A 26,165-nucleotide genomic window follows, 5' to 3' on the forward strand; every position below is an offset into this window, starting at 1 on the left:
CTTAAAATGATTTTATTGATCAACTGACAAACACTACAATTATAAAAGTTATAACTTCATATTATTTTAATGAATGTCATGTAAAGTCAACATCACTAACAAGATCAAAATCATTATCACTTAAGATACTATTGTATATGTTTATAAATTATAGACATGTATGTATTTAACACTGCACCTAGTGGCGCTGACGAGTCGTGGAACGGCCATCTTGAAAGGGGCAACATCTCCATCAGGCGTAATGCAGTGTCAGCACATTCAATCCATCATAACAGATTTTCATATTAGTTTACAACACAATTTGGCAGGTGTGCACAAATACAGTACCATCATCTTTCTTCCGAGAGTAAAGTTCACTTTGACGTGTGAAAAGTAATCCCTTGTGACCGGTTTTCCACAGATTTGAGCAAGAACATGCAGAACAATCCCTGCACTGCAAAAAGTCAGCGTTCAAAAACAAGAAAAAAACATACCATTCGGGGTATTTTATTTGAACTAAGCAAAATTATCTGCCAATAGAACAAGAAAATTTGGCTTGTCAAGAATTTCCAAAACAAGTACAATTAGCTAACCTCAATAAACCCAAAAATACCATAAAATAAGTATATTCTCACTAATAAGTGCACTTTTCTTGGTAGAAAAAAAAGAGACCTTTTTGTTCAATATGTTGAAAAATATTCTTAAATGAAGTAAATGCTAGTGCCATTATCTTGACATAATGATATGCGCTCGGCATCATTTTTTTTTTCATGCTTGAAGAAATTATTACTTTAAAAAAGTAGTTTTATACTTGTGAGTGTTGATGACACAGCTTTGCAACAGTTGATATTCTAGTTTCAAGCATGTTTTACTCAATATAGCTCATCAAATCTCAGCAACAAGCTGTAATACCTTGCTGAGATCATTTAGGACCAAAACACTTAAAACAAGTAAAACACTCTAACACAGGGGTCACCAACGCGGTGCCCGCGGGCACCAGGTAGCCCGTAAGGACCAGATGAGTAGCCCGCTGGCCTGTTCTAAAAATAGCTCAAATAGCAGCACTTACCAGTGAGCTGCCTCTATTTTTTAAATTGTATTTATTTACTAGCAAGCTGGTCTCGCTTTGCTCGACATTTTTAATTCTAAGAGAGACAAAACTCAAATAGAATTTGAAAATCCAAGAAAATATTTTAAAGACTTGGTCTTCACTTGTTTAAATAAATTCATAAATTTTTTTACTTTGCTTCTTATAACTTTCAGAAAGACAATTTTAGAGAAAAAATACAACCTTAAAAATGATTTTAGGATTTTTAAACACATGTACCTTTTTACCTTTTAAATTCCTTCCTCTTCTTTCCTGACAATTTAAATCAATGTTCAAGTAAATTTATTTTTTTTATTGTAAAGAATAATAAATACATTTTAATTTAATTCTTCATTTTAGCTTCTGTTTTTTCGACGAAGAATATTTGTGAAATATTTCTTCAAATTTATTATGATTAAAATTCAAAAAAATTATTCTGGCAAATCTAGAAAATCTGTAGAATCAAATTTAAATCTTATTTCAAAGTCTTTTGAATTTCTTTTAAAAATTTTGTTCTGGAAAATCTAGAAGAAATAATGATTTGTCTTTGTTAGAAATATAGCTTGGTCCAATTTGTTATATATTCTAACAAAGTGTAGATTGGATTTTAACCTATTTAAAACATGTCATCAAAATTCTCAAATTAATCATAATCAGGAAAAATGACTAATGATGTTCCATAAATTCTTTTTTTAATTTTTTTCAAAAAGATTCGAATTAGCTAGTTTTTCTCTTCTTTTTTTTCGGTTGAATTTTGAATTTTAAAGAGTCGAAATTGAAGATAAACTATGTTTCAAAATGTAATTGTCATTTTGTTCGTGTTTTCTCCTCTTTTAAACCGTTCAATTAAGTGTAAATATCATTAATTATTAATAATAACATAGAGTTAAAGGTAAATTGAGCAAATTGGCTATTTCTGGCAATTTATTTGAGTGTGTATCAAACTGGTAGCCCTTCGCATTAATCACTACCCAAGAAGTAGCTCTTGGTTTCAAAAAGGTTGGTGACCCCTGCTCTAGCATAAAATCTGCTTAGTGAGAAGAATGATCTTATCAGACAGAGAATAAACAAATATCACCCTTATTTGAGATATTTCATCTTACTTAGATTTCACTTTTTGCAGTGTGTTGATGTTTCTGCTGCTGCAACACCAGTAGATGCCCCTTTCAAGATGGCTGCCAAATGTCCTGCGCCCCAGCAGCCAATGTGGAGTCTATATCATAAATCCTCTCTAGATGGAATAATGCAGATGTTCATCATGCATCATGTTCTGCTGTCATGCTGGGATGTTCCTCCCCGTCCTCACAGTAGTCGTCAGAGTAGTGACAACTTCCACGGGAACCATGCTCGTCTTCGTCCTCGCTGTCGTGACGTGAAGCTCCCTTCTCCTCCTCCTCCTCCTCCGCTCCCACCCCCTGGTCTTCATGGTCCAGGACCCCCTGGTCTTCATGGTCCAGGACCCCCTGGTCTTCATGGTCCAGGACCCCCTGGTCTTCATGGTCCAGGACCACCGTCTCCAAAGGGACGCCGTCCGACTCCGTCTGCTCGCTGGGAGACACGAGAGAAGAATGAGCGTCTTCATCGCCGTTGATGGCGGACCAACATTTACCCGGTGTCGTCGTCGTCAACCCGGCGGCGACGCCATGACGCCGCCTTCCTGCTGAGGAAGTCCTCGCTCAGATGACATCCGAGCAGCGTGTCGGCGAAGCGCTTCTCGGCCGCCTGCTTGGCGTTCTTCTGTTGGTGGGACAAACATGAGGAAGTACACCAGACCATCTACACCAGGGCTCTCAAGTGTTTCCCATAAACTGCCAAGATACCTGTGGCGGTGGGGGCGTGGTCATGGGCGTGGTCACCATGACATCATCGAGTAATTTGCATAATTGACTACAATGATATGATTTTCTCTAAAAAGGCTCAAAAAATGTATACATACTAATTAATAATAACAGTTTTGTTTTAAACGTCCATCCATTTTACAATATAATTACAACACTTTATGTACATATTTATATACAGATTTGAACAATAAGTTATTCACTGAAATATATTTATTAATTGTGGTTCTTACAAAAAATATATCTTATAAAATATAAAAGCTAAAATGTCTCTTAAAGCTCTGCCCCTTTAATTAGTGCATACTAAATAATTTAACTTTAGCCTACTACTACAACCATATTATTTACCAGCAACATAAAGTGAAACAGAGGCAGAGGTGTCCTGCCACAGTCAGTAACAAATAAACAGAAAACAGTAGTGGTGGTAGATAGACACAGAGCTTCATCAAACATCTGATCCACTGAACAAAGAGCTCACTGACAAAGCCTAACCTATTGTTAATATAACAATCTACAAGGTTAATTAATGTAGGTTGCTTCTCTTTCTTCCCCTCCATTTTTCTGCATTCTTTCGTATCTCAAGTTATCATTACGTATATGTATTGTTGCATTTGAACAACTGTATTGTTGATAATAAAGGTAAAGTATTGGTATTGTTCATTATCAATAGCGCTATTTCTATTGGTATTTGTATTGCTCCATTTGTAGTGTAATAATGCTCATTGTCATTTCTGTATTGTGTTTTATTTTCGCTAACTGCTTATTTGCTATTACTTTTACCATCATATTTGTACATGTCGTATTTGCTGATGTTGCTCTATTGTTGTTGTTGTGTTTGATGTTGTTGTTTTTGTCTCTCTGTCTAATCCCCCTCTCGTCCCCATAATAATAATTTTTTCTCTCTTTCTATCCCCTCCTGCTCCGGCCCGGCTGCACCAAATGATAATATAAATACATTTAATAAAGTCAAATACAAATAAGGCAACAAGAGAAGTATCCTACACTTCTCTTTTGTAAAGTAAATTTGAACAGCCGATATGGGCATCTACATCTACTATATGATTTGCCTGAGAAGCTGGACAGGACAAAAAAACAAAACAAAACAAAAAAATATATATTTTATTTTTTATTATTTTAAAAAAAAATTATTATTTTTTTATTTTTATTTGTGGCGGACGTAATTCTTTTGTGGCGGGCCGCCACAAATAAATGAATATGTGGGAAACACTGCGTCTGCAACCCGCGGCTTTTTTCAAAAATGTATGAAAACAAAAAAAAGATGGGGGGAAAAATATATTTTTTGTTTTAATAGGGTTTCTGTAGGAGGACAACATGACACAATCCTCCCTAATAGTTAGAAATCCCACTGTTTATATTAAACATGATTCTCTGATGATGAGAGTATTTGGCAAGCGCCGTTTTGTCCTCATTTTGGCAGTCCTTGAACTCACCGTAGTTTGTTTACATGTATAACTTTCTTTACCTTGAAGGTAGAAAAGCGCTATACAAGTATAACCCATTTATCATTATTTATTTATAACATGCCAGAGAAATACATATTTTATGCCACTCCTTCTTTGTCTCATTTTGTCCACCAAACGTTTTATACTGTGCGTGAATGCACAAAGGTGAGCTTTGTTGACTTGTGTGGAGTGTTTATCAAGCATATTTGGTCACTGCATGACTGCAAGCTAATTGATGCTAACATGCTATTTAGGCTGGCTTTATGTACATGTTGCATCATTATGCCTCACTTGTAGGTACCGTACACTACCGTTCAAAAGTTTGGGGTCACCCAAACAATTTTGTGGAATAGCCTTCATTTCTAAGAACAAGAATAGACTGTCGAGTTTCAGATGAAAGTTCTCTTTTTCTGGCCATTTTGAGCGTTTAATTGACCCCACAAATGTGATGCTCCAGAAACTCAATCTGCTCAAAGGAAGGTCAGTTTTGTAGTTTCTGTAACGAGCTAAAGTGTTTTCAGATGTGTGAACATGATTGCACAAGGGTTTTCTAATCATCAATTAGCCTTCTGAGCCAATGAGCAAACACATTGTACCATTAGAACACTGGAGTGATAGTTGCTGGAAATGGGCCTCTATACACCTATGTAGATATTGCACCAAAAACCAGACATTTGCAGCTAGAATAGTCATTTACCACATTAGCAATGTATAGAGTGTATTTCTTTAAAGTTAAGACTAGTTTCAAGTTATCTTAATTGAAAAGTACAGTGCTTTTCCTTCAAAAATAAGGACATTTCCATGTGACCCCAAACTTTTGAACGGTAGTGTATATTTGAGCTCATTTAATTTCCTATGTCCTCTGTGTATTTAATTTGTATCTGCATTCCTCGTGACGTATTATCTGTATGTAATATTGGCTGCATTTCTGATAGTTGTTTGTGTGCCATGTTGTTCCAGACCACAGCAAAACATTACCCAGCTTGCATAGATTCTAATAAATTCATTAGAAGAAGCCGGCTCGCCATTTTCTTTAACTTGGACACACACATCTATACCTTTGGCCATTCCAAGACAGTCATTTCCAGGAGTTATCTCACCCTCTGAGAAGGATTACTAATGTTTTCCAATGTTGTAAAAATAAAAGTAGGCTAATATAGCTAATATAGACACTTAAAGGCCTACTGAAATGAATTTTTTTTATTCAAACCGGGATAGCAGATCCATTCTATGTGTCATACTTGATCATTTCGCGATATTGCCATATTTTTGCTGAAAGGATTTAGTATAGAACAACCACGATAGAGATCGCAACTTTTGGTCTCTGACAAAAAAAAGCCTTGCCCGTACCGGAAGGAGCGTGACGTAGTCCGCTGAACATTTCCGCAAACTTCCCTATTGTTTACAGTGATGGCGGCCAGAAGTGAGAGCGATTCGGACCGAGAAAGCGACGATTTCCCCATTAATTTGAGCGAGGATGAAAGATTCGTGGATGAGGACCGTTAGAGTGCAGTTCAAGACATATCTTTTTTCGCTCTGACCGTAACTTAGGTACAAGCTGGCTCATTGGATTCCACACTCTCTCCTTTTACTATTGTGGATCACAGATTTGTATTTTAAACCACCTCGGATACTATATCCCCTTGAAAATGAGAGTCGAGAACGCGAAATGGACATTCAGTGCCTTTTATCTCCACGACAATACATCGGTGAAACACTTTAGCTACGAGCTAACGTGATAGCATCGTGCTTTAACTGCATATAGAAACAAAATAAATAAACCCCTGACTGGAAGGATAGATAGAAAATCAACAATACTATTAAACCGTGGACATGTAAATACACGGTTAATGCTTTCCAGGCTGGCGAAGGTTAACAATGCTGTGCTAACGACGCCAATGAAGCTAAATTAGCAACCGGACCTCACAGAGCTAAGCTAAAAACATTAGCTCTCCACCTACGCCAGCCAGCCTTCATCTGCTCATCAACACCCGTGCTCACCTGCGTTCCAGCAAACGACGGTGTGACGAAGGACCTCACCCGATCACAGATGCGGTTGGCGGCCCGGAGACGTAGGAAGTCAAGGTGAGGTCACCGGCTAGCGCGTCTGCTCTCCAACAAAGTCCTCCTGGTTGTGTTGCTGTAGTCCGCTGCTAATACACCGATCCCACCTACAACTTTCTTCTTTGCAGCCTTCATTGTTCATTAAACAAATTGCAAAAGATGTCCAGAATACTGTGGAATTATGAAATGAAAACAGAGCTTTTTGTATAGGATTCTACGGGGTACCAATACTTCCGTTTAACTGACTACGTCACGCGCATACATCATCATACCGAGACGTTTCAGCCGGATATTTCCCGGGAAATTTAAAATGTCACTTTATAAGTTAACCCGGCCGTATTGGCATGTGTTGCAATGTTAAGATTTCATTATTGATATATAAACTATCAGACTGCGTGGTCGCTAGTAGTGGCTTTCAGTAGGCCTTTAAATCATGTGTTGTCTTCATTATAACACTTGTATAAGACTTTTAAAGTCATTTTGATAGTAGGCTAATACAACTAATACAGACACGTACATCATGTGTTGACTTCATTATATCACTTATAGAAGGCTTCTAATTTTTTGCGGCTCCAAACCGATTTTTTATTTATTTTTTGGACCAAAATGGTTCTTTCAACATTTTGGTTTGCCGACCCCTGATCTACACCAAAACACTGTTAGTACATGAATTATACATGTATTATATATATATATTATACCTACTCAGTGGCGTTGTGGTTAGAGTGTCCGCCCTGAGATGGGTAGGTCGTGAGTTCAAACCCCGGCCGAGTCATACTAAAGACTATAAAAATGGGAGCCATTACCTCCCTGCTTGGCACTCAGCATCAAGGCTTGGAATTGGGGGTTAAATCACCAAAATGATTCCCGGGCGCAGCCACCGCTGCTGCTCACTGCTCCCCTCACCTCCCAGGGGGTGATCAAGGGTGATGGGTCAAATGCAGAGAATAATGTGGCCACACCTAGTGTGTGTGTGTGTGTGTGTGTGTGACAATCATTGCTACTTTAACTTTAATTATACATACAATACATCATCAATTAAATCTATATGTATCACCATATATAGATAAAATGTGTACAATTCGTCAAAAGAAAGCGGAAGTATGGAAGCAAGGTTGGTTGCATGAACAAAGACACTCGCTCCCTGGTGACCGAGAAACGCAGGCACGTGACACGCTAACAGCCAATCAGGTGACAGTGTCAAGTTTGCTCGATTCTTTGCATGGAGTGAGAAGAGAAAAGTCAAAATGAAGAAATTGTGGATGAAAGAGGAAAAGTTTCGGGGGATTTTGCCAATATTGAGACTAGGGATGTCCGATAATGGCTTTTTGCCGATATCCGATATTCCGATATTGTCCAACTCTTAATTACCGATACCGATATCAACCAATACCGATATCAACCGATATATGCAGTCGTGGAATTAACACATAATTATGCCTAATTTGGACAACCAGGTATGGTGAAGATAAGGTACTTTAAAAAAAAAAAATTAGTAAAATAAAATAAGATAAATAAATTAAAAACATTTTCTTGAATAAAAAAGAAAGTAAAACAATATAAAAACAGTTACATTGAAACTAGTAATTAATGAAAATTAGTAAAATTAACTGTTAAAGGTTAGTACTATTAGTGGAGCAGCAGCACGCACAATCATGTGTGCTTACGGACTGTATCCCTTGCAGACTGTATTGATATATATTGATATATAATGTAGGAACCAGAATATTAATAACAGAAAGAAACAACCCTTTTGTGTGAATGAGTGTGAATGAGTGTAAAAAAAAAACAAACAAAACAAAAAAAAACGATACAGATAATAAAAAAAAACCCATACCGATAATTTCCGATATTACATTTTAACGCATTTATCGGCCGATAATATCGGACATCTCTAATTGAGACCAATGTGGTGTGTAAATGATGCAAGGCAAGACCGCTAATACCACACCACCTTTTTAGACTGCTAATACCACACCACCTTTTTAGACTGCTAATACCACACCAACTTTTTAGACTGCTAATACCACACCACCTTTAGAGCACAGCTGTAACTCCTTGCCACTAAACCTGCAGAAAATACTTCTTCAGGTTGCTCTATGTTCATATGTATTCATGTATTCACCCTCTGCTTAAAAGACCTAACCTCGGGTGTAGAACTACCGGCTGGTGTCGCACCTCCCCAAAATCTCTAAAATGGTAAATGGGTTATACTTGTATAGCGCTTTTCTACCTTCAAGGTACTCAAAGCGCTTTGACACTATTTCCACATTCACACACACACATTCACACACTGATGGCGGGAGCTGCCATGCAAGGCCCTAACCACCACCCATCAGGAGCAAGGGTGAAGTGTCTTGCTCAAGGACACAACAGACGTGACGAGGTTGGTAGTAGGTGGGGATTGAACCAGGAACCCTCTGGTTGCTGGCACGGCCACGCCGTCCCCTAAATCCTAAAAAAATATTGTTGCACCGCAGCTAAATGAATACTTAACATGTAACGATCGTGGTGAACCCTTTTCTTACCCTACATGCATTACATTGAGCATTTCTTACATATTCCTTATGTTTGCACCTTCATTTTAAGAGCTTATTAACAAGTGTTCCATGTGATTGGACTATTTTGTTTACTTTTGAGTGTTTTCCATGCTTAAAAGCTAAGGGATTATAATCACAAGAAGGTACATTTCAAATATAACATATTTTTCATCCTGCTCCTTATTTTCCATAGGCCACCAAAAATATCAATTATCGCCATCGACCGATATCACTTATATCGTGATACAGTTTTCAGCCGTATCGCCCAGCCTTTTATCATCTCCAGCATTAGTACAAAAATACATAAAGTATATTATTATCTTCAGGAGTGTCCATCATATGAAGTATGTCACATACATCAGCAAGGCATCCGTTTTGGATCTTTTAATGTTAGTAAACAAACTAAAGCGGCGTCTTGCTCTAGGGGGCGCCGTGCATGAAGAAAGTCAGCTGGACTGTAAACAACATCAACAGAAAGAGAAGTATCCAACACTTCTCTTTTCTAAAGTAAATCTGAGAGACATTAATCTCGTCTGTTAGATGTTGCTGGGGGAAAAAACCTCATAATGCCTGTGATGCTAATTCTGTTAGCCCGTCTATGGGATTTTCCATTATATGTTAGCATAAGCTAAATGGTTAGATTGCTTATATAGTAAGCATGTAGATGCACTAAAAGTTTGTGTAGCATATATACGTCGTGTAGTATGAGTGTGTACATTGTGTAGTATGGGTGTGTACGTCGTGTAGTATGAGTGTGTACATTGTGTAGTATGGGTATGTACGTCGTGTAGTATGGTTGTGTACGTCGTGTAGTATGGGTGTGTACATCGTGTAGTATGAGTGTGTACATCGTGTAGTATGGGTGTGTACGTCGTGTAGTATGAGTGTGTACATTGTGTAGTATGAGTGTGTACATTGTGTAGTATGGGTATGTACGTCGTGTAGTATGGTTGTGTACGTCGTGTAGTATGGGTGTGTACATCGTGTAGTATGAGTGTGTACATCGTGTAGTATGAGTGTGTACGTCGTGTAGTATGAGTGTGTACATTGTGTAGTATGAGTGTGTACATTGTGTAGTATGGGTGTGTACGTCGTGTAGTATGGGTGTGTACGTCGTGTAGTATGGGTGTGTACGTCGTGTAGTATGGGTGTGTACGTCGTGTAGTATGGGTGTGTAAGCCGTGAAAGTAATGGTGTGTACGTCGTGTAGTATGGATGTGTACGTCGTGTAGTATGGGTGAGTACGTCGTGTAGTATGGGTGTGTAAGTCGTGTAGTATGGGTGTGTACGTCGTGTAGTAATGGTGTGTACGTCGTGTAGTATGGGTGTGTACGTCGAGTAGTATGGGTGTGTACGTCGTGTAGTATGAGTGTGTACGTCGTGTAGTATGGATGTGTACGTCGTGTAGTATGGGTGAGTACATCGTGTAGTATGGGTGTGTAAGTCGTGTAGTATGGGTGTGTACGTCGTGTAGTAATGGTGTGTACGTCGTGTAGTATGGGTGTGTACGTCGAGTAGTATGGGTGTGTACGTCGTGTAGTATGAGTGTGTACGTCGTGTAGTATGGGTGTGTACGTCGTGTAGTATGAGTGTGTACGTCGTGTAGTATGGGTGTGTACGTCGTGTAGTATGGGTGTGTAAGTCGTGTAGTATGGGTGTGTACGTCGTGTAGTATGGGCGTGTACGTCGTGTAGTATGGGTGTGTACGTCGTGTAGTATGGGTGTGTACGTCGTGTAGTATGGGTGTGTAAGCCGTGAAAGTAATGGTGTGTACGTCGTGTAGTATGGGTGTGTACGTCGTGTAGTATGAGTGTGTACGTCATGTAGTATGGGTGTGTAAGTCGTGTAGTATGGGTGTGTACGTCGTGTAGTAATGGTGTGTACGTCGTGTAGTATGGGTGTGTACATTGTGTAGTATGGGTGTGTACGTCGTGTAGTATGAGTGTGTACATCGTGTAGTATGGGTGTGTACGTCGTGTAGTATGGGCGTGTACGTCGTGTAGTATGGGTGTGTACGTCGTGTAGTATTGGTGAGTACGTCGTGTAGTATGGGTGTGTACGTCGTGTAGTATTAGCGTGTATGTCGTGTAGTATTAGTGTGTACGTCGTGTAGTATTAGCGTGTATGTCGTGTAGTATTAGTGTGTACATAGTGTGTACATTGTGTAGTATTAGTGTGTAGATTGTGTAGTATTAGTGTGTACATAGTGTGTACATTGTGTGGTATTAGTGTGTACATTGTGTAGTATTAGTGTGTACATTGTGTCGTATTAGTGTGCACTTAGTGTAGTATTAGTGTGTACATCATGTAGTATTAGTGTGTACATTGTGTCGTATTAGTGTGCACATAGTGTAGTATTAGTGTGTAGATTGTGTAGTATTAGTGTGTACATTGTGTAGTATTAGTGTGTACATGGTGTAGTATTAAGTGTGTACATGGTGTAGTATTAAGTGTGTACATTGTGTAGTATTAGTGTGTAGATTGTATAGTATTAGTGTGTACATGGTGTAGTATTAAGTGTGTACATAGTGTAGTATTAAGTGTGTAGATTGTGTAGTATTAGTGTGTACATGGTGTAGTATTAAGTGTGTACATGGTGTAGTATTAAGTGTGTACATTGTGTAGTATTAGTGTGTAGATTGTATAGTATTAGTGTGTACATGGTGTAGTATTAAGTGTGTACATAGTGTAGTATTAGTGTGTACATAGTGTAGTATTAAGTGTGTACATAGTGTAGTATTAAGTGTGTAGATTGTGTAGTATTAGTGTGTACATGGTGTAGTATTAAGTGTGTACATAGTGTAGTATTAAGTGTGTAGATTGTGTAGTATTAGTGTCCCTCACCTGAGCCACCTGCTCCAGGAGGAGGGGCCTCCCCTTGACTCGCTCCTTGATCTCCCTGATCTCCTGCCGGTACTCCTTCCTGCGCTGGCGGTCCTGCTTCCTGGACAGGTAGGGAGATTGTGGGCGTGGCCTGGGCAGCAGGTGCAGTCCTCCTCACCTGAATTCTGTCAGTTTGCCGGCGTGGGTCTGCGAGAGTGCCAGGTGGGGGTCGTGGGCGTGGGCGCGCGTCTGCACCAGCTTCTGGATCTTCTTCTGGCGCTCCTTCTGTGTCTCCTGGCGGCGCTCCTCCTCCTGCTCCGCCCTCCTCCTGCGCTCCAGCACCTGTCTGCTCACACAGGGACGGGTGAGGGGCGGGGACAGGTGTGGGGGTGGAGGGGCGGAGGGACACTGCGAGGATCAAAGGGTGGGGTGGGGGCTCGGACTCAGACGCTGTGGAGGTGGCTAAGGTCTAGGCTGGCGGGGGGGAGGAGCCTGTTGAGGTACCTCACGGCTTCGTGGCGTTTCTTGGTGGCGTCGGTGATCCTGGCGGGAAGCAGCTCCATGCTGCCAGAGAGTGAAGAACACAGACTGGAGTTCCTGGGGGAGTCCAAGTACGGCCATCGCAGCGAGCGCTCCTTCTCGCCGCCCGCCGTGACGCGGTGGCGGGGAGGGGACATCTGAGAGGTCCTCAAGGTGAAGGGCTCGCACGTGGTGGTGGTCTTCACTTCTCTCCTCCTCTCCATGTTCTTCTGGAAGCGCTGGAAACTGGCCTCAAAGTCTGGAACCTCCTTGATGATCTGGGGCTTGTGGGAGAAGGCCGCCAGGCCGCCATCTTGGCTCCTCCTGACGTGCTCGTGCGGCCGCTCCTCCTGCTGCCACTCGCCGGACGTGGCGGCGTACACCGACCGCGGCACCGGCTTGGCCTTGAAGGGCTTGAGGCGGTCCTGCTGGGCGGGCGGGGCAGGCTGGCGCTGCTCCTTCTTCAGCCGCTCCCTCTCCAGGAAGCTGAAGGGCTTGGAGAGCGTCCGCAGGTGGCGCTGCTCTCGCTCCCGCGTGCTCCTGCGGCGCTCCTCGTCGCGTTCCTTCAGCTCCTCGTAGAGAGGCAGGTGGACGTGGGCCGGCACCGGGCTGGCCCGAAACTTGTTCTGGCACTCGGTCAGCTCCTCCAGCTGCCGTCGGAGCTCCGCGTTCTCCAGTTCCATCTCGGAACGCGTCTTCACGCCGCGCCTGCGCCGCTCGGCCTCGCGCAGAGTCATGCGGAAGGGCTTGGGCACGGTGGGCCGGTGGCTCCGCCTCTTCTCTCTCTGCGGCCGCAGGTCCCTGTGGTCGCCCGGCAACGAGGAAGACAGGTGGCGGATGCGAGGCGAGAGCTGGAAGTCCTTCCACATGTTCTTAATGTAGTCTTTGGGCGAGAACAGCCGGCCTTTCTCCACGCCGTCCTCGTCAGAGTCCGAGGAGTCCGACGGCCCCGAACTTCTCCGCAGCTCCGCGGCCGAGTGCGACTTCCTCAGGCGGCGTGACGCTGGCACGCTACAAACACATCACAGTTTGCTCACTCGGGACTCTTGATGGTCACTTCATTAGGTACACCATCGAATGCAAACATTCTTTTTTCACAGTTTTTACCAGATTCTACAGAGCCCCTAAAAAGGGACATGGGGGAAATGTGTTTTATCTTTTTTTTTTTTTTTTAGAAAAACAAAAAACAAAAAATTATTATAATTGTTTTTTTTTATAATTTTATAAAAAGAAACTATCTCGTGCGCACGAGATACATGTCTAAAAAAACAAAAAATCTAATTTTTTATTTTTTTATTTTTATAATTTTATAAAAAGTTTCTCGTGCGCACAGGACTTTTTATAAAATTATAAATAAAACAAAAAACAATTATAATTTTTTTTTTTTTTTTTTTTTTAGAAAAACAAAAAATTATTATAATTGTTTTTTTTTTATAATTTTATAAAAAGAAACTATCTCGTGCACACGAGATACATGTCTAAAAAAAAAAAAAATCTAATTTTTTTATTTTTATAATTTTATAAAAAGTTTCTCGTGCGCACGGGACTTTTTATAAAATTATAAAAAAAACAAAAAACAATTATAATTTTAATTTTTAATTTTTATTTTTTTAGACATGTATCTCGTGCGCACGAAAAACTCTCTTGCGCACGAGATAGTTTCTCCTGCGCACGAGATACATGTCTAAAAAAATAAAATTTAAAACAAAATTATTAAAAAATTTTTTTCCCCCATGTCCCTTTAGGGGCTCCGTAAGATTCAAACGATGCCTTTTTTTTTTTTTTGTTATTCTCACCAAAAATCCCACATTTTCCAGGACATTTTTTTCCCATTCAAATTGAAAAGGCAATTTTTCAAACATTTCTCAACAGATTCAAACCTTTCCAAAGTAAAAATGCTCCTTGCTAATGTTAGTCAATTGCTAGCATGCTAATGTTTTAGCATGTTTGCATGCTGGTTTTTTATTTTTATTTTTTTTAAGATTATTTTGCAGCTTTACATCTCAGAGTCTAATCTGCTAGCATGCCAACAGTTAGCGTGTGTTCAGCAAAAAAAAGCTAGCATGTGCTAACATGTTACGTTTAGCATGCTAACAGTATCTAAAGATTAGACTTTGAGATGTAAAGCTGCAAAATAATCTTTAAAAAAAAAGCCAGAATGCAAACATGCTAAAATATTAGCATGCTAGCTTTTTTGAATGACCTACTCACAGTTGTTAGCATTCTAATATTAGCATGCTAGCTTTTTATAAAGTTATAGAAAAAAGAAAAACATTTATGATTTTTTTTTTTTTTTAGACATGTATCTCGTGCGCACGAGAAACTTTTTATAAAGTTATAAAAAAAATGTGTAAGTTTTTTTTTTAGACATGTATCTTGTGCGCACAAGAAACTTTTTATAAAGTTATAAAAAAAAGAAAAACAATTCATAATTATTTTTTTTTAGACATGTATCTTGTGCGCACGAGAAACTTTTTATAAAGTTATAAAAAAAAAAAAAAAATTAAATTTTTTTTTTTTTTTTTTAGAAATGTATCTCGTGCGCACGAGAAAGTTTTTATAAAGTTATAAAAAAAAAGAAAAACAATTCATAATTATTTTTTTTTAGACATGTATCTCGTGCGCACGAGAAAGTTTTTATAAAGTTATAAAAAAAAGAAAAACAATTCATAATTATTTTTTTTAGACACGTATCTCGTGCGCACGAGAAACTTTTTATAAAGTTATAAAAAAAGAAAAACAATTCATAATTTTTTTTTTTAGACATGTATCTCGTGCGCACGAGAAACTTTTTATAAAGTTATAAAAAAAAGAAAAACAATTCATAATTTATTTTTTTTTAGACATGTATCTTGTGCGCACAAGAAACTTTTTATAAAGTTATAAAAAAAAGAAAAACAATTCATAATTATTTTTTTTTAGACATGTATCTTGTGCGCACGAGAAACTTTTTATAAAGTTATAAAAAAAAGAAAAACAATTCATAATTTATTTTTTTTTAGACATGTATCTTGTGCGCACAAGAAACTTTTTATAAAGTTATAAAAAAAAGAAAAACAATTCATAATTATTTTTTTTTAGACATGTATCTTGTGCGCACGAGAAACTTTTTATAAAGTTATAAAAAAAAAAAAAAAATTAAATTTTTTTTTTTTTTTTTTAGAAATGTATCTCGTGCGCACGAGAAAGTTTTTATAAAGTTATAAAAAAAAAGAAAAACAATTCATAATTATTTTTTTTTAGACATGTATCTCGTGCGCACGAGAAAGTTTTTATAAAGTTATAAAAAAAAGAAAAACAATTCATAATTATTTTTTTTAGACACGTATCTCGTGCGCACGAGAAACTTTTTATAAAGTTATAAAAAAAGAAAAACAATTCATAATTTTTTTTTTTAGACATGTATCTCGTGCGCACGAGAAACTTTTTATAAAGTTATAAAAAAAAGAAAAACAATTCATAATTTATTTTTTTTTAGACATGTATCTCGTGCGCACGAGAAAGTTTTTATAAAGTTATAAAAAAAAGAAAAACAATTCATAATTTTTTTTTTTTAGACATGTATCTCGTGCGCACGAGAAACTTTTTATAAAGTTATAAAAAAAATTTTAAAAAATTATAAATTTTTTTGTATTTTTTTTTAGAAATGTATCTCGTGCGCACGAGAAACTTTTTATAAAGTTATAAAAAAAAGAAAAACAATTCATAATTTATTTTTTTTAGACATGTATCTCGTGCGCACGAGAAACTTTTTATGAAGTTATAAAAATAAAAAAATGTATAATTTTTTTTTTAGCCATGTATCTCCCACGAGAATTTTTTTATAACGTTATAAAAATTAAAAAAAATATTATTTTTTTTAATTTTTTTAGACATGTATCTCGTGCGTACGAGAAACTTTTTATAAAGTTATAAAAAAAAATTAAAAAATGTATAATTTTTTTTTTTAGACATGTATCTCGTGCGCACGAGAAACTTTTTATGAAGTTATATAAAAAAATAAAACTTTTTTTTTTTTTTTTTTTTAGAAATGTATCTCGTGCGCACGAGAAACTTTTTATAAAGTTATAAAAAAAAGAAAAACAATTCATAATTTATTTTTTTTAGACATGTATCTCATGCGTACGAGAAACTTTTTATGAAGTTATAAAAATAAAAAAATGTATAATTTTTTTTTTTAGCCATGTATCTCCCATGAGAAAATTTATAACGTTATAAAAATTAAAAAAATTATTTAAAAAAAAATTTTTTTAGACATGTATCTCGTGCGTAGGAGAAACTTTTTATAAAGTTATAAAAAAAAGAAAAACAATTCATAATTATTTTTTTTTAGACATGTATCTTGTGCGCACGAGAAACTTTTTATAAAGTTATAAAAAAATAAAAAAAATTAAAATTTTTTTTTTTTTTTTAGAAATGTATCTCGTGCGCACGAGAAAGTTTTTATAAAGTTATAAAAAAAAGAAAAACAATTCATAATTTTTTTTTTTTTAGACATGTATCTCGTGCGCACAAGAAAGTTTTTATAAAGTTATAAAAAAAAGAAAAACAATTCATAATTATTTTTTTTTAGACACGTATCTCGTGCGCACGAGAAACTTTTTATAAAGTTATAAAAAAAGAAAAACAATTCATAATTTTTTTTTTTTAGACATGTATCTCGTGCGCACGAGAAAGTTTTTATAAAGTTATAAAAAAAAGAAAAACAATTCATAATTTATTTTTTTTTAGACATGTATCTCGTGCGCACGAGAAACTTTTTATAAAGTTATAAAAAAAAGAAAAACAATTCATAATTTATTTTTTTTAGACATGTATCTCGTGCGCACGAGAAACTTTTTATGAAGTTATAAAAATAAAAAAATGTATAATTTTTTTTTTAGCCATGTATCTCCCACGAGAATTTTTTTATAACGTTATAAAAATTAAAAAAAATATTATTTTTTTTATTTTTTTAGACATGTATCTCGTGCGTACGAGAAACTTTTTATAAAGTTATAAAAAAAAATTAATAAATGTATAATTTTTTTTTTTAGACATGTATCTCGTGCGCACGAGAAACTTTTTATGAAGTTATATAAAAAAATAAAACTTTTTTTTTTTTTTTTTTAGAAATGTATCTCGTGCGCACGAGAAACTTTTTATAAAGTTATAAAAAAAAGAAAAACAATTCATAATTTATTTTTTTTAGACATGTATCTCATGCGTACGAGAAACTTTTTATGAAGTTATAAAAATAAAAAAATGTATAATTTTTTTTTTTAGCCATGTATCTCCCATGAGAAAATTTATAACGTTATAAAAATTAAAAAAATTATTTAAAAAAAAATTTTTTTAGACATGTATCTCGTGCGTAGGAGAAACTTTTTATAAAGTTATAAAAAAAAAATTAAAAATTAATAATTTTTTTTTTTTTTTTTTAGACATGTATCTCGTGCGCACGAGAAACTTTTTATAAAGTTATATAATAAAATTTAAAATGTTTTTATTTTTAAAAAAAATTTTTTTAGACATGTATCTCGTGCACACGAGAAACTTTTTATAAAGTTGTAAAAAAAATAAATATATACATATATATTTTATTTATTTATTTTTAAAATTCTTTTAGACATGTATTTCGTGCGTATGAAAAAAAAAATTCCCCCATGTTCCTTTAGGGGCTCCGTATATTTCTGTACAACATTCACAAACAATTTCTACTGTAATTTATCATTCTTGTTTCTTGGATGTTTTGCTGTAAATCAAAAGCTGTTGTTGGATGGTGTACCTAATTAAGTGTCCAGCCATGTTGTTTTTAGGAATAATCAAATGGTCCTGCTTTTAAAAGGCTTTGATGCTGTATAAAAGTATAAATCGCATCAAAAGAGCCATAGCGCCCCCCGTCAGGCCAAGCGCAGTAAGAAGGTAACACGGCGCTGACCTTTGAGCGGCGTCGCCGGCGTGCAGCTGCAGCTTGTGGTGGTACATGTTCTCCAGCTCCGCCATGTTGCGCAGGTGGGCCTTCTTCTTCTCCTCCAGCTTGCTGTAGTACTCCTCGTTGGAGAAGTAGATCTCACGCAGGTCCATGCGCTCCCCCTTCCACCGGGGGTAGTCTCCCTCGTACAAGGCGGGGCCCGGGACCTCGGGCTCCACCTGGGGGGAGGGGCAAAGATATTATTGACATGTGAATAATGCTGTATAATAGACTGTATTTATGTTATTCACATGTGAATAATGCTGTATAATAGACTGTATTTATGTTATTCACATGTGAATAATGCTGTATAATAGACTGTATTTATGTTATTCACATGTGAATAATGCTGTATAATAGACTGTATTTATGTTATTCACATGTGAATAATGCTGTATAATAGACTGTATTTATGTTATTCACATGTGAATAATGCTGTATAATAGACTGTATTTATGTTATTCACATGTGAATAATGCTGTATAATAGACTGTATTTATGTTATTCACATGTGAATAATGCTGTATAATAGACTGTATTTATATTATTGACATGTGAATAATGCTGTATAATAGACTGTATTTATGTTATTCACATATGAATAATGCTGTATAATAGACTGTATTTATGTTATTCACATGTGAATAATGCTGTATAATAGACTGTATTTATATTATTGACATGTGAATAATACTGTATAATAGACTGTATTTATATTATTGACATGTGAATAATGCTGTATAATAGACTGTATTTATGTTATTCACATGTGAATAATGCTGTATAATAGACTGTATTTATATTATTGACATGTGAATAATGCTGTATAATAGACTGTATTTATGTTATTCACATATGAATAATGCTGTATAATAGACTGTATTTATGTTATTCACATGTGAATAATGCTGTATAATAGACTGTATTTATATTATTGACATGTGAATAATACTGTATAATAGACTGTATTTATATTATTGACATGTGAATAATGCTGTATAATAGACTGTATTTATGTTATTCACATGTGAATAATGCTGTATAATAGACTGTATTTATATTATTCACATGTGAATAATGCTGTATAATAGACTGTATTTATATTATTCACATGTGAATAATGCTGTATAGTAGACTGTATTTATGTTATTCACATATGAATAATGCTGTATAATAGACTGTATTTATGTTATTCACATGTGAATAATGCTGTATAATAGACTGTATTTATATTATTCACATGTGAATAATGCTGTATAATAGACTGTATTTATATTATTCACAAGTGAATAATGCTGTATAGTAGACTGTATTTATGTTATTCACATATGAATAATGCTGTATAATAGACTGTATTTATGTTATTCACATGTGAATAATGCTGTATAATAGACTGTATTTATATTATTCACATGTGAATAATGCTGTATAATAGACTGTATTTATATTATTCACAAGTGAATAATGCTGTATAATAGACTGTAATTATATTATTCACATGTGAATAATGCTGTATAATAGACTGTATTTATATTATTGACATGTGAATAATGCTGTATAATAGACTGTATTTATGTTATTCACATGTGAATAATGCTGTATAATAGACTGTATTTATATTATTCACATGTGAATAATGCTGTATAATAGACTGTATTTATATTATTCACAAGTGAATAATGCTGTATAATAGACTGTAATTATATTATTCACATGTGAATAATGCTGTATAATAGACTGTATTTATGTTATTCACATGTGAATAATGCTGTATAATAGACTGTATTTATGTTATTCACATGTGAATAATGCTGTATAATAGACTGTATTTATATTATTCACATGTGAATAACGCTGTATAATAGACTGTATTCATATTATTGACATGTAAATAATGCTGTATAATAGACTGTATTTATGTTATTCACATGTGAATAACGCTGTATAATAGACTGTATTTATATTATTCACATGTGAATAATGCTGTATAATAGACTGTATTTATATTATTCACATGTGAATAATGCTGTATAATAGACTGTATTTATGTTATTCACACGTGAATAATGCTGTATAATAGACTGTATTTATATTATTCACATGTGAATAATGCTGTATAATAGACTGTATTTATGTTATTCACATGTAAATAATGCTGTATAATAGACTGTATTTATTTATTCACATATGAATAGTGCTGTATAATAGACTTTATTTATGTTATTCACATGTGAATAATGCTGTATAATAGACTGTAATTATATTATTCACATATGAATAATGCTGTATAATAGACTGTATTTATGTTATTCACATGTGAATAATGCTGTATAATAGACTGTATTTATGTTATTCACATGTAAAAAATACTGAGGTGTTTATTGTCTATTGTGAGCAAACTGTGGTGCTGAATTTCCCCCAGGGATCAATAAAGTACTTTCTATTCTATTCTATAGGTCATGTTAGCGTGTTTGGCTACAAAGTGCCGCCTCGAGCCTGCAGAGCTGGTCTCGGGTGTGAGCCGATTAGGGCATTTGGGGTGGAGGTGGAGCATATGGCCGACCCACCGGGGGTGACTCAACATGGCGGCATGAGATCAGCGCAACACAAAGGAGGAATGTGCGTGAACAAACAGGATGAAGGATTACACCCAGAATGTGGACAAACACAAACTAAAGGATGGGGGGCTAGTTTGCTAGTTTTCACCTTCAAAACCAGGACAATATATAGATTTTTTGTCAAAGAAATAGGAAACCCAAAAGCAGTGAAGTTGTCACGTTGTGTAAATGGTAAATAACAACAGAATAAAATGATTTGCAAATCCTTTTCAACTTATATTCAATTGAATAGACTGCAAAGACAAGATATTTAACGTTCCAACTGGAAAACTTTGTTATTTTTTGCAAATATTAGCTCATTTGGAATTTGATGCCTGCAACATGTTTCAAGAAAGCTGGCACAAGTGGCAAAAAAGAGTGAGAAAGTTGAGGAATGCTCATCTAACACTTATTTGGAACATCCCACAGGTGAACAGGCTAATTGGGAACAGGTGGGTGCCATGATTGGGTATAAAAGCAGCTTCCATGAAACAAACAAGGAAGGGGCGAGGGTCACCACTTTGAAAAACAAAACAAAATAAAACAAACTACAATATTTTCAATTTTTTTCTAAAATGAACTGGGAGCCAGTGAGTGGATGCTAAAATGTTTTTTAGTGCCAGTTGAAATATCTGACACTGGGCTGAAAAGGCTAGCTAACTCTAACGCGAACAGTAACATCAAATTACAAAATATAATACTTCAAGGTACGAGCCTGAAAATGTGGTTTAAAATACTAGCATGCTAACGTTAGCATCCATCCATCCATTTCCTACCACTTGTCCCTTTCAGGGTCATTAAGTAGCAGAGTAGGACTTAGAAGTATACCTACAAAATTAGCTAAAAAAAAAAAAAGCTAGCATACCACATTAGCATGCTAACATGAATCATTTGTCGGGTAACAAAATATTGACACTGAAGTGAATACCTGCAAAATTAGGGGGGAAAAAAAGCTAGCATGCTAATATTTAATGCTAACCACTATGAGCAGGTCATTAAAAAAACGCTAGCATGCTAATATTAGAATGCTAATATGCTAACAATTGTGTGCGGGTCATTAAAAAATAGCTAGCATGCTAATATGCTAACAATTGTGTGCGGGTCATTAAAAAATAGCTAGCATGCTAATATGCTAACAATTGTGTGCGGGTCATTAAAAAATAGCTAGCATGCTAATATGCTAACAATTGTGTGCGGGTCATTAAAAAATAGCTAGCACGCTAATATGCTAACAATTGTGTGCGGGTCATTAAAAAATAGCTAGCATGCTAACAATTGTGTGCGGGTTATTAAAAAATAGCTAATGTGCTAACAATTGTGTGCGGGTCATTAAAAAATAGCTAGCATGCTAATATGCTAACCATTGTGTGCGGGTCATTAAAAAATAGCTAGCATGCTAATATGCTAACAATTGTGTGCGGGTCATTAAAAAATAGCTAGCATGCTAATATGCTAACAATTGTGTGCGCGTCATTAAAAAATAGCTAGCATGCTAACAATTGTGTGCGGGTTATTAAAAAATAGCTAATGTGCTAACAATTGTGTGCGGGTCATTAAAAAATAGCTAGCATGCTAATATGCTAACAATTGTGTGCGGGTCATTAAAAAATAGCTAGCATGCTAATATGCTAACAATTGTGTGCGGGTCATTAAAAAATAGCTAGCATACTAATATGCTAACAATTGTGTGCGCGTCATTAAAAAATAGCTAGCATGCTAATATGCTAACAATTGTGTGCGGGTCATTAAAAAATAACTAGCATGCTAATATGCTAACAATTGTGTGCGCTTCATTAAAAAAATAGCTAGCATGCTAATATGCTAACAATTGTGTGCGGGTCATTAAAAAATAGCTCGCATGCTATTATGCTAACAATTGTGTGCAGGTCATTAAAAAATTGCTAGCATGCTAATATGCTAACAATTGTGAACAGGGTTATTAAAAAATAGCTAGCATGCTAATATGCTAACAATTGTGTGCGGGTCATTAAAAAATAGCTAGCATGCTAATATGCTAACAATTGTGTGCGGGTCATTAAAAAATAACTAGCATGCTAATATGCTAACAATTGTGTGCGCTTCATTAAAAAAATAGCTAGCATGCTAATATGCTAACAATTGTGTGCGGGTCATTAAAAAATAGCTCGCATGCTATTATGCTAACAATTGTGTGCGGGTCATTAAAAAATTGCTAGCATGCTAATATGCTAACAATTGTGAACAGGGTTATTAAAAAATAGCTAGCATGCTAATATGCTAACAATTGTGTGCGGGTCATTAAAAAATAGCTAGCATGCTAATATGCTAACAATTGTGTGCGGGTCATTAAAAAATAGCTAGCATGCTAATATGCTAACAATTGTGTGCGGGTCATTAAAAAATAACTAGCATGCTAATATGCTAACAATTGTGTGCGCTTCATTAAAAAAATAGCTAGCATGCTAATATGCTAACAATTGTGTGCGGGTCATTAAAAAATAGCTCGCATGCTATTATGCTAACAATTGTGTGCGGGTCATTAAAAAATTGCTAGCATGCTAATATGCTAACAATTGTGAACAGGGTTATTAAAAAATAGCTAGCATGCTAATATGCTAACAATTGTGTGCGGGTCATTAAAAAATAGCTAGCATGCTAATATGCTAACAATTGTGTGCGGGTCATTAAAAAATAGCTAGCATGCTAATATGCTAACAATTGTGAACCGAGTTATTAAAAAATAGCTAGCATGCTAATATGCTAACAATTAGAAAATAGCAAGGGTTAGCACTTTTGACTTCAATGTTCTCATTAAATCCTCACAAAGAACCACCTGACCTCAAAGTGTCCGCCAACATATCAATGTAACATTTAATGACGCAATGAAGTATTAACTTTAAACATGATGTTTATTAACTTTAAACATGATGTTTATTAACTTTAAACATGATGTTTATTAACTTTAAACATGATGTTTATTAACTTTGAACATGATGTTTATTAACTTTGAACATGATGTTTCTAACGATATTCTGACTTTGACCGATTGTGGTAAATATTTGCTGAGTCATTTGGCGGCCATCTTGTTACCTCCTCCTCGCAGTGGCGGCTGCCCACGTGACCAGTGGCCGAGTAGGACGCCGCCTGTTCCCGCTCATAGGACGCTAGCGGCGCCTTGGTGTGAGGGTCCACGGGCCTCCTGAGACACGACGTGACCAGCACGTTGTTCCTGTGCGCGTCGGCCATAAAAAAAACACTTTTTACCGCCTTCGACACTTGAAAATGTCCGATTTTAAAAAGTTAGCGTAAGCGCGCTGAGCCGGCGCGTGCCAGCAGCCGGCTGTCTTTGAGCAGGAAGCCGGTGTTGCCTAGCAACGGAGTGGCGGCTTGTCGCTAAGGAAATGACGTAGAAGGAAGGCCCGTCTGTTTCTTTTATTAAAACATAATAATATCAATAAACAATTATAATATTATTAAATGCATTTGTGTGTACTGTCGTTAATTTAGTTCGGCTACAATGTAAATAAAATGTCAAATAATATTTTTCGCCACTAACGAGTGCGCAAGTGCGAACTGAGCAGTAGCCGTCTCCCCTCAAGCTTACGGAGTTACGCGCAACTTCTGGTTGATCGGTGTCAAAACAAAAGCACATATTTCAAAATAAACTCCCACTTTACGTCTGCAGTTAAGACATAACAGTTTAAGTGCATTTACTTGGACTGTAATTAGTCATAATCAGACGTTTTAAGTGCAATTAATAGTGTTATTAGTAATCATGAGTGAAATTATTAGTATTATAATTAGAGATGTCCGATAAATGCTTTAAAATGTAATATCAAAAATGATCGGTATCATTATTTTTTTATTAAATCAACATAAAAAACACAAAATACACTTACAATTAGTGCACCAACCCAAAAAACCTCCCTCCCCCATTTACACTCATTCACACAAAAGGGTTGTTTCTTTCTGTTATTAATATTCTGCTTCCTACATTATATATCAATATATATCAATACAGTCTGCAAGGGATACAGTCCGTAAGCACACATGATTGTGCGTGCTTCTGCTCCACTAATAGTACTAACCTTTAACAGTTAATTTTACTCATTTTCATTAATTACTAGTTTCTATGTAACTGTTTTGTATTGTTTTACTTTATTTTTTATTCAAGAAAATGTTTTGAATTTATTTATCTTACTTTTTTTAAATAAATTTTTAAAAAAAGGACCATATCTTCACCATACCTGGTTGTCCAAATCAGGCATAGTAATGCGTTAATTCCACGACTGTATATATCGGTTGATACCAGTATCGGTAATTAAAGAGTTGGACAATATCGGAATATCGAATATTGGCAAAAAGCCATTATCGGACATCCCTAATTATAATTAGTTATCCTTTTAAGTGCAATGAATTGTATTACATAATTAGTATACATTTTAAGTGCAATAGTATTATATAATTAGTAAACATTTTAAGTGCTATTGATTGTATTATATAATTACTAATATTTTTATTTACATTGTAAGTTCAATTAATAGTATTATAATTAGTAGTAATCAGACATTTGAAGTGCATTTACCAAGATAAGTAATCATTTAATTTACATTTTAAGTGCAATTAATAGTATTATATATTTAGTAACCAACCATTTCATTGACATTTTACATGCAATTAATAACATTATAATTTGTAATCACATATTAAGTGCAATCATTTGTATGAAATAACTAGTAATCAGACATTTTATTTAAATTTTAAGTGCAATCATTTGTATGAAATAACTAGTAATCAGACATTTTATTTAAATTTTAGTTGCAATAAATAGTAATTACCATTTTATTTGCATTTTACATGCAATTATTAGTATCATATAATTAGCAATTAAATGTTTTAATTTTACATGCAATTAATAGTATTATATAATTATTAATCACAATGATTATGATTGGGAGAGGGAAGTCTGGGCTTCCCTGCTTAGGCTGCTGCCCCCGCGACCCGACCTCGGATAAGCGGAAGAAGATTGATGGATAGATGGATGGAATTTATGTGTAATTAAATGTAATGTAATTAGTAGGGCTGCGAATCTTTGGGTGTCCCACGATTCGATTCAATATCGATTCTTGGGGTCACAATTCGATTATAAATCGATTTTTTCACTTCAACGCGATTCTCGATTCAAAAATGATATTTTTCCTATTCAAAAGGATTGTCTATTCATTGAATACATAGATTTCAGCAGGATCTACCCCAGTCTGCTGACATGCAAGCAGAGTAGTAGATTTTTGTAAAAAGCTTTTATAATTGTAAAGGACAATGT

At 35.5% G+C, this 26,165-nt stretch overlaps 1 protein-coding gene across 2 annotated transcripts; it reads right to left on the reverse strand.

The window, feature by feature from the left end:
- Positions 1–1,431: 1,431 nt before the first annotated feature.
- fam161a (FAM161 centrosomal protein A) lies at positions 1,432–24,184 on the reverse strand. 2 transcript variants are annotated; one of them, XM_062026328.1, is made up of 7 exons: positions 23,933–24,184; positions 18,234–18,445; positions 12,299–13,324; positions 11,973–12,140; positions 11,816–11,915; positions 2,676–2,803; positions 1,432–2,614 (listed from the first exon to the last, which is right to left on the reverse strand). In XM_062026328.1, exons 1-7 carry the CDS (start codon positions 24,086–24,088, stop codon positions 2,323–2,325), a joined length of 2,082 nt encoding a protein of 693 aa, XP_061882312.1. In that variant the 5' UTR covers positions 24,089–24,184; the 3' UTR covers positions 1,432–2,322. The 2 variants fall into 2 exon arrangements, 1 of the variants encoding a protein (XP_061882312.1); XR_009821810.1 differs by having other exon boundaries at positions 2,477–2,614; positions 11,816–11,908.
- Positions 24,185–26,165: the final 1,981 nt, after the last annotated feature.

Source organism: Entelurus aequoreus, linkage group LG18, assembly GCF_033978785.1.
Source record: "Entelurus aequoreus isolate RoL-2023_Sb linkage group LG18, RoL_Eaeq_v1.1, whole genome shotgun sequence".
Lineage (NCBI taxonomy): Eukaryota > Metazoa > Chordata > Actinopteri > Syngnathiformes > Syngnathidae > Entelurus > Entelurus aequoreus.